This window comes from Amphiura filiformis, chromosome 11 (genome assembly GCF_039555335.1).
Source record: "Amphiura filiformis chromosome 11, Afil_fr2py, whole genome shotgun sequence".
Classification (NCBI taxonomy): domain Eukaryota; kingdom Metazoa; phylum Echinodermata; class Ophiuroidea; order Amphilepidida; family Amphiuridae; genus Amphiura; species Amphiura filiformis.
Window position 1 is genome coordinate 63946465 of NC_092638.1, and position 10080 is coordinate 63956544.

General features: G+C 37.7%; 1 protein-coding gene across 1 annotated transcript; it reads right to left on the bottom strand.

Annotated features, from left to right (window-relative positions):
• Nucleotides 1-5438: 5438 nt before the first annotated feature.
• LOC140165136 (uncharacterized) lies at nt 5439-6973 on the bottom strand. Its single transcript, XM_072188572.1, has one exon. It carries the CDS (start codon nt 6942-6944, stop codon nt 5457-5459), a length of 1488 nt encoding a protein of 495 aa, XP_072044673.1. The 5' UTR covers nt 6945-6973; the 3' UTR covers nt 5439-5456.
• Nucleotides 6974-10080: the final 3107 nt, after the last annotated feature.

The window sequence follows — 10080 nt, forward strand, 5'->3', positions numbered from 1 at the left end:
ATTTACTGAATGTACTTATGTTGCATTCATTCAACTGCTGGATTATTTTCCTGGAGCCATCGAGTATTTGACTGTTCTCTAATTTGCTCGTCAAACAAAAAATAATGGTTATAACCCTAACGCTAAAATGTTTTTTTTTGGCTATTGGAAAGGAAAGAAGGAACGAACAAAGAGAAAAGATGAACAAAGAAGTTACTTGGCAGTTGCACTCACGGGATTCGACCCTTAAGCCCCTCAGGCGCCAAGCACAAAAACCGACCGGTAACCAAGGGTCTATCACTGATCCGGCCAACAAAAGCGTGCGTATGTATTTAGGCTGACTGCATCATGGCATCACGTGGGATGCATGCATGCGTCACGTGGGATGCATGCATGCGCAGTGGTTTTGCTTTGTAAGATTATGTAAGATTTAGTATAGAGTTAGGATTAATTAAGTTAGGTTGAAAAGAGACGACTAGGAAAATACAAGTATGGCATAAAGGATCCTTTATATGACGTCTTGCCTAGTTGAAACATCAGATCTGACTGTCAAGTACGAACGAAGGCGTACATGACTCGGTCTGGTACCAGCGCATTCCTGAGGAAGGCGGGACAGCTGTGTCAACTGTAGCAGAGAAGCAATGAATCAAGGAAGGATAAAGTGTGTTCAGGTTTGGATGTAACCAGTCTGTGCGTTTCTACATTATTAGTTTATATAGAAAAGGGGTTCTTGGCTGCCCTGTATGTAGAACCCTTCAGAGAAAAACGTTCTGAAAGAAACTCAAATTCAAATTGTTATTTTTTGAAGAACCCATTCGGTTCCGGAAAGGTTCTACATACAGCACAAGTACCTTATTAGGTTTTATTTGGAACGTTTTTCTAGGAGTGTTAGAGGGGAACCTGGTCATTAAATATTTTGTTTATGTTAAGCTGTACAGCTGTAAAGCTTCGATAGGGTAATCTGCCTCCTGCCACCCCCCTTCGTAAGCCCCTGCTGGTCATGGGATGCGAATACAATATCTAAAGTTTGCTCGACTTATAATTTGCGACAATTATTCGGTTTTTGTTAATTAAAGGGGCATTTCGTGATCCACAGCCTCATCCCCCACTTTTCTCAAAAAAAAGTTGAGATTTTTATATCACTGGAAACCTCTGGCTACATAATGTTTATGTACAAAATATTTCTTGCAGATTAATTCGTTTTGCAAAGATATCGTGAAATTTGAATTTCGTTCTGGTGCACCAGAACGAAATTACAACGCATTGTCTATGGAGCAGTGTAATCATGCATAACTCGCAAACGCAAAATCGGAATCAACTGAAATTTTCGGAATAGGCTTTTTAATGGATATGTACTGAAAAATGTCAAAAAGAGGATGCTAGGATCACGAAATACTCCTTTAAGTCAATAAAGTCCCAATTACCTTCGCGTAAATTCACATAAGCGCGCACCAGACACGCATTATGCACTGCGAAAGTAGCGTAAGTGCTACGCCCAACTGCGTGCACTCCATTCTTTATCATTGGCCAATTATAAGTCGAGCATAACTTTATCAGGAACAAAAATTAGGAAAACAGTTAATATTTCACACAAGTTCAAAAGCAGGAAACTGTACAAAATGCACATTTATCTTTAAAGTGATGTTATATTGGATCCAGAGTATTATCTATCCTACGTATGATCTTGATCTACAGACTACAATAACGTAAAACCTCGTCTACAAGCATATAATTATAGGTTTTTTTATGAAAGCTAGATTAATACGACACATGCGGAAATATGCCAATACAATAGATTGGTCTTACAATAATACTTGTTTGTATATGCTTGGATCGGTAATTATTCCATAATGGTGCCTGGATTAATTTAGCTTTCATCAGAAGCACCCTGTAAGTTTGTAGACGAGGTTTCACGGTATATTCAGTACCAGTATCTATCAATAATTATATTTCAAATTTAAATATAACTATATACATTTTACCTCCACGACCCATTATTCAAAATCGCGCACTGTGATTTCTTGAAATGCGTCTCGTGGAAGACCTTAAATTATAATTGACCAGGGCTATGAACTTCATTATGTTCTCCTCGTCCAACAGCACACAGCGAAGGGCGATGCATAAACGCCGTACATGTCACATTACGCGTACAATATTTCGACAATATTGTACTTTTATGTGACAACCTGTAGAATCAAAATCACTGTGCAATTTTACTAAAAATGTGGAATAAGAATGCAGGCCAGTAAGAATGTTTGGGTGATGATCCTCAATGTGAGGTAGGACACACGATGTGTTACAATCGGACCACAATCGGGTCACGCATTTAACATGACATTGGCGTCACGTGTATGCCTACAAGCGCCGCACAGTCTGAAAATAATTAATGAAATAATGCATGAGTAGGCTATAGATGTACTACTACTACAATTGGTATACTATAAGTTACAGATAACATATATATGATAACACTGTTAAGATTGAGCAAATTCATCAGGATCGGTAGAGTAAACCCAGTAACCAATGTTCTTTTTATCTGATCCAGAAATTGCACATACTTTGTATACGTTGTTGCCTTTGTCAACACTTGATGAGTGATTTCTATCTACAGGCAACCGACGCTAAATGTATCTCCAGCGTAGGTCTTGGTGTTGCCAGTTGAGTAGTCGACTTCATAGGCGTAGATCCTGGGGGAGGATGGGGGGGATTTATCCCCAATATTTTGCCAGGGGGATGGTCCATACAATCACCCCCCCCCCAATGTTGACGCCTGTATATGGGTTTCCAATCAAATTAACCCCATATTTGGCCATTTCAACCTAAAAAGTGCTAAATTTTTCGCGCTCCGCATTTGTACCATAACCTTATTTTGTCGCCAAAAGGTGCTGACTTCAAGAAATATTTTCTAACCCCATCCCCCCCCCAATGGCGAAAAGAAATCTACGCCACTGGTCGACTCGCGGTTTGAGGAACACAAAAAAGAAGTGGAGAAGGTTTAGCAGCACACACACCTGGCCACCAGAGCAGGTTGAAAAGAATCCCTCACAAACAGTTAAGTCATCAATAACAGATCATGTAGTCAACAAGAATCATGTTATTGGATGGGGGGACGCTGAGATCATTGGTACTGAACAAGAACGATTCACACGCTGGATAAAGGAGGCTAAACAAATTAGGAAGAGGAGCAGGACCCCCATGATCAGAGACGACGGACAGTATCAACTATCTCCCATTTTTGATGAGTTTCTAGAACTGGGATCAAGAAAATCCCCAGATGGAAAACAACTGGCAATACCAAGACCTCCGCTGGAGATACATCTAGCGTCGGTTGCCAGTAGGAATCACTCATCATCAAGTGTTGACAAAGGCAACAGTATTGTTGAAACTAACACAAGTAAGAACTTCGGTTACTGATATGATAAGAATGTTTAGCGTAGGTATTTGACCCTAGTCCAAAGACATTAAAGGTAAATCAAACAAGTCTAGAGGCGGGGAAAAGATATATTTTGGATTCTGTTACGCTAAATGGTTTAGTGGATATTAATCGGTAACTAGGATGGTTTAGTAGGTATTTTTGTATAGCAAATACCTTATCTATAACTTTATGTAATAATTGTATTTTATTTACACATTAAAGCTATTTAGCAGCCAAATTCTACATGTTATAGATCATTATTACATTATTACGTGAAATAACGTACAAACTCAAATTTCATAAACTATTCAATTTCATGCAATTTGCATATGAATTCTTCTACAGTTGTGCAGAAGCAAGAAACTGTGGGACATCTACCTGCTGCGTGTCAGAGACATTAGGTTCTTGTCCGGAAATTTGTCTTTGCTTTCGGTACTTTGATATAACTTCTGCAATCGTGTATAAGTATGGATTTACAGCAGAATTTATAGGTAAAACACAAGTCACTAGCCACGCATAGACCGAAGCGGGTAAAGTGATAGCTCTCGTTTGTACTAAGATGCCGAGAATGATAATGGGAAACCAGCATAAGAAATCTGTGGCAACTATAGCCGTTACTTTCATGGTCATTCTGATTTCTTCTTTCATGAAACTTCCTCCTGCTTTCTTGAAGGACATTTTTACAGTGCGGATGATTTCGATGTAACAGATTAGAGCTATTAAGAAACATACGCAATTAAGACCAAGGAAAAGTGCAGTGGAGTAATACAGACCAGTTGAAAAACCGTGTGATTTGGAATATGATGACGCAAACCAAAATGGAACCGTCTCCCAGTCGATGGGTTCTAGATGGTGCTTTGTAAAAATCTCCTGAAGAGACAAAGGCAGGCCGATGCACACATGAGAGTTGTCATAAAACTTGAAGTTCCTCCCTGCTAACAATGAAGGAACAAGACCTAACATCAATGCGAAGATCCATGTTAACACAACAATAATTAATATGGACCTTGTTCGATCGTTTTTCGCTGAATCGGGAAATTTGATACATATGAACCGATCGATACTTATCAATGTTACGAAAAACACAGACGCTTCGCTTGATAAGATGGCAAAGGTTCCGGCAAGTCTGCATATAGACCCAGATCTCCAACCTTCAGATTGCATTGGAAAATGACTTCCAAAATAGATATCAGCAGATGCAATGATCACCATATAGATACCCATAAGGAGATCAGACATTGCAAGATTGCTGAGTAATATAGGCTGTACTTTATTCACTTGTACGTGCCTTTGCTTCCAGATTAAAACAAACATATTACCCACAATTGCATTAAGACCAATAAGCCAAATGACTCCTACTAAGAACCTATCCGATAGCAACCTCTTACATGTAAGGTATGGAGACCTATCATCTTCCCCAATGCATTCAACATCTTCGGGAGCATAACATTGGCAAATCTCTTGTTGACTCACGAGCAGCTTTGTACCATTGGTAAGATTGGCAAAGGACTCACGGTCAACATTAGACAATGGATTGTGACTCGCACCAAAAGTCGTCAGTTGTGGATAAACATTTGTCTTTGGAGTGTTCTCAAACTTATTTGCCGATATATCAAGGAAGGTCAGTTTCTTCAAATTCTTTAATGTATCATCTGGAAAGTTACTAAGCTGATTTTCATTCACTCTCAACAATCTTAAATTTGTTAGGGGATCAAACAACCCTTTTGGCAGCGTTCTTAATCTATTATGATGCAATAGTAGACGCTGCAATTTGTGTAAATCTGAGAAAATATCGACATCTAATTCAGTCAATAGATTACCACGAACTGTCAATGCAATTAAATTGTCCAAGTTTCGAAACAGACCAACAGGTAATTCTGTCAATGAATTATTCGTCAGTTGAAGAATTGTTAAACTGTCCAAACCTTGAAATATATCAATGTCTAAGGCATTTATCTGATTTGCCCGCACGGACAACCTATCCAGATTATCTAGCCCTTGAAACAACCCGACTGATAAATTACTGAAAAAATTATCATTAAGATTAAGATAGGTAAGATTTTTAGTCCTTGAAAATCGCTTCATCTAAGATCGATAGTTGATTATCACTGAGTAAAAGTTCTTCAAGGTTTTGTAGATTTTGGAAGAGCCCAGCAGGTAGTTCGTTAAAGGTATTGTTATTTAGGTACAGAATTTTCAGATTACCTAGATCTTGAAACGTATCCTTGGCTAAGTAACCTAGTTGGTTATGTTCCAGAGTCAATTCATTCAAATTGCTAAGACCACGAAACACATCAACTGGTAGCGCGGAAAGCAAATTATGGTTTAAATTCAGAATGGTTAGATTTCTGAAACTTTGAAACAAATTTCTGTCTAATGAAACCAGTTGGTTGTTGTCAAGTCTAAGAATTTGAAGGTTTTCTAAATCTTGAAACAAATCAATAGGCAGTGTATAAAATATGTTGTTTGAAAGGTCCAGTTCTTGCAATTTACCTAGACCTTGAAGAAATGTACGATTAATTGTATCTAACAGATTTCCATTCAGTGTTAGCACTTGCAGGTTTCCAAGATTTCGGACCAATTTTTCTGGTAATGTGCTGAGCATGTTGTTAGAAAGGTAAAGGTCTGTCAATGTGGTTAGCTTCGTAAATATATTTTCACTCAATGAGTCTAACCTACTTGAATTTAGCAACAAAACCTTCAGATTTTGCAAAGTATCGAAAACACCAGGTTGTAAGTCATATAAAGAGTTATTTTGAAGATAAAGTCCTTGTAGGTTAGATAACCTTTTAAAGGCGTTTAGCTCAATATGACTAATACCATTGCTTGACAGGTCTAATTCGTTGATGCTATCTGGGAAGACCAACAGGATCTTCTCTGATTCTGGACACTGGAATGTGACCTCACTTTGACCTAAACTTACGTTACATCTTGACTCAAATTCAAATCTACACAACCCTGTTGCATTAAAAAACAAACCTAACTCAATACTACATATTGTTTTGTTCTTATATCCATTAATATTACTACAATATCTTGCATGGTTTGATACAGGATTGGATGCACTGTTCTGATTAAATTCTGGACAAACGTTGTCAGACGTCTTCGCTTCCGTTATCGTAATGCTACCGTTAAGTACATTTATTTGCACAGTTTCCGTAAACGTTACACTACATGACTCCGCTTCTCCCGTTACAGCTACATACTTATTTGCGCAATCTGTAACCACATCCAATCTTTCAACGTAAAAGAAGTTGTCAGCGGTAAAATTATCAGGTACTTCAATGACGATACTGCGCTGATTAGATGCTGACACCTGAAGGCTGCAAGTGCTATAAGAACTTCCCTGGAAAAATAATCTTTCAGCATTTGTGTCATCTAGAAAGCAGGATTCAGTGGTGTTATTGTCATCATTATCATTCCACAATGGTGTAAATGTCATTCCATGTGCAGTTAAAGGCTGTGAAGATAATATCACCTGTTGTAAGAATATAATGTTGTAACATGACAAAGTCAAGAAGATGATCGTAGAAACATATCTAACAGCCATTTTGATGACAGACGTATATTCATACGTGATACATGTTACGTCATAAGAATGCTCTCAAGCCTCATTTAATTCAAAATGAGATGCCACAATACACGGCTATCGTAAAACGAAATGACTATTTATTTGCGAAATAAATCGATCTGACAACTAAGTCTAAAGTTTAAAAGTACATGGCTGGATCGTTCTAAGATCTAAATAGGTTTTTTGTGTGAACAATCCGGTTTATGATGCCACAATAAAATAATCACATATTCCACAATTCCACGTTCTTGTACCACGACGGTGAAACAGTAACCGCTTATCATTCCTGAGCATATTTCGACAAAATTTAATGTGCATGCTTCCCTCTGACTAACATACATACGGTGACGATTGGCGACAACTGCAACTCTAAACAAAATCGATTACAGCATGGCAAGCCTCTGTCTTATACTTAAGTCTTAACCTTTAACTTGCAGGGTCTCAATATGGTCTTACAACGGTAGATTTACACTTTTTCGTCAACTTGCAGGAACAACTTGTCTGTACATTTTACAATGTCGACAAACCTAAGAGCCCGTGCTTAAGAGTCACAATTTCACGTTCGAGCACCGGGGCGAAACAGTATCCGCTTATCATCAATGAGCTTTTCCAACATAACTAATGTGCAGGCTTCTCTTTGACGAAAATACACACGGTGACGATTGGAGACAACAACTCTAAACAAATCGATCAGAGCATGGTAAGCATTTGGCTCATACTTTATTAGTCATCTTTAACTTGCAATGTCACAGTATGTCCCTGCAACGGTAGATTCACTCTTATAATCTTACCAAAACAATATTGCAGATAACTCTATACAAATCATTTTAGCGGTTGCTGAAACTTCATTTGTTTTACCTTGCTGGCTGGCTTTAAGATTGTGCATTGCCGTCTGTTGATTATTACTGACGTATTCTTATCTCCAGACAGAATATCTATCGGGCTAGTCTGTCATTAGATGTATTAAGCCTGCAGAATAACCTTTCACATCGAGCAACGAAAAAGATGCCAGGGTAAGCCAAAAATGGCCAGCCAAAATCTTTTATTTGTTTGCGTTGATCTGAATCTGGTCGGGAAATCACCTGCAATAGGATTTGAAAAAAGTTATGACATTAAAAATGGGACGATTGGTTGAGAAGGCCAATTGAAGGCGGATCATTCAGTGAGATAGTCGTTGCCAAAAAACAAAATGGTGTATTTTTGAGACGAAAAGGTCAAAAACATTCTAAATTGTTTACAATATATAAGGAAATAATTGAAATTTATTGAAAACTGATGTCATTGTGTGACTAGTAAGATCAACATGGCGGTATTGCACATACCCTTACCCCATTTTCAGTGAGTGTTTCCCTGCTTTGAGCTGGTTTAGAATATATCTCGTTTAGCATAGGCTTCAGAATCGGGAGATAACGGTGGCTCAGCCCTCCCAATAAATTGGGTACGAGGGGGATCGAATACCCTACAGCCCCCAATAATTCCAGGTGAAGTAAAAAAATGTTACCATACCGGGAAAATGGACATTTGATCTATTTTCTGTCAAATTTTCTTATAAATCGCGAACCCCGAACATGTTGTCAACAAAATTTGGATTTGTCACCCCCTCGCCGTTTCAAATATTCCGATTCCGAAGCCACTGTTTAGGATCTCAAATATCTCCACTTACCTGATGTCCCCTACCCAAAGATTATGCTTATTCTAGCCCGAAATTATGCAGCTTTTCTTAACTTTGAATTCTATGTTGAATTTATTATCTTAATTCAAAACTATTTTTCTTCAAGTACGATGAACTTGGGACATGTGAAAACATTACAAATATACCAAAAAAGCAGGTTTAAAATTGGACGAATTAATTTTAAAAGATCGTACAATTATGGCTTTAATCTACCAGTGGATTGCAAAAATTTACTTTGAAGTGTGTTCCTTGCCCCCAGTTTAAATGGGGCGATGTTGCTACATTAAGAGTAAAACTACGCGGATCAACCGATTAACCTCTTGACAAACTTATAGTATAGCCAAGTCCAAAAACAATAGCTTCCAGGTACGCCTCATTCAAAGAATTCCTTAATATTTATTCAACATGTGCCTTCACGTTGACACATGTCAGAATACAGTGATATATAGGATACCATTCATCGAAATGTGCGGTTGCAGAGCAGTGGTTATTCAAATTTTTAGTTACATCAACGGATATTTTGCTTACACTACGAATAAGGGATGTTTTTGTGAAAAAATTACAGCATGTTCATGATCATGATGATATAAAGTATAATAGAACATTATAAGCCAAACTGAGTTCGAACTAGCCAAGTAACCACGTAAATGGTTCTGCTACGGAGTTAAAAGGAAACCAGGTAAGTAGCTTAATAAATGTAGTTATTCAAATTGATTGTAGCTCATAGTCATATTCGTACCCACTCTCAACATTTCTTCATTCTGAATACAGAATGTTTTACCTAAATAAATATTATTCATTTTATACTGGGATTATTGTTCCCAGACTGGGAATATACACATTATGCTTACTGGCTTAGATGCGAGTGATATTGACCAAATTAACCTCATTTTAAAATTGCAACTTTTTGCGCGCTTCGCAGGCATTTGTTCCAGTTTACGATCACTTTTGAACATTTTAGCTTCAAAACTCTACATTTTTGCGCTTTGAGCGCATTATTTTTTGCAGAAAAGTTATTTTGGGAGTGAAATATATATACTCCATTCGCTAGACTTCATGACTATTATACCAACTCCATCGCTCATGTCAAAAATAAATCTACGCCTCTGAACACACACTAAACATAAGTATTGCAACATCCTTAAAATAGAGGTTTCTTCTAAAGAATGAGTAACCACTCAATCGGATCCTATCGAATGTACATTAGGTATTAGGCCTATATGTCAAGATTCCTGTCATGATACAGTTAAAATGTGTTCAATTTGGTAATAACGTACACATGTTACAAGAGCTTAAAATGGCGGAAGTGTAAGAAATATTCTATTGCAGCTTATTGCAGAGAAGGTGAGGTTTTTGTACAGAGAATACTCGGAAGGAAGGCTTCAGTATTGGAGTCAGTGAGTTTATTTGGCCTGGATAAGATGTCCATAAAATGGTGGCACC

Bases quoted from the DNA above. Each gene is read 5' to 3' on its own strand.
- LOC140165136 (XM_072188572.1), bottom strand. From the start codon at position 6,944: ATGGCTGTTAGATATGTTTCTACGATCATCTTCTTGACTTTGTCATGT.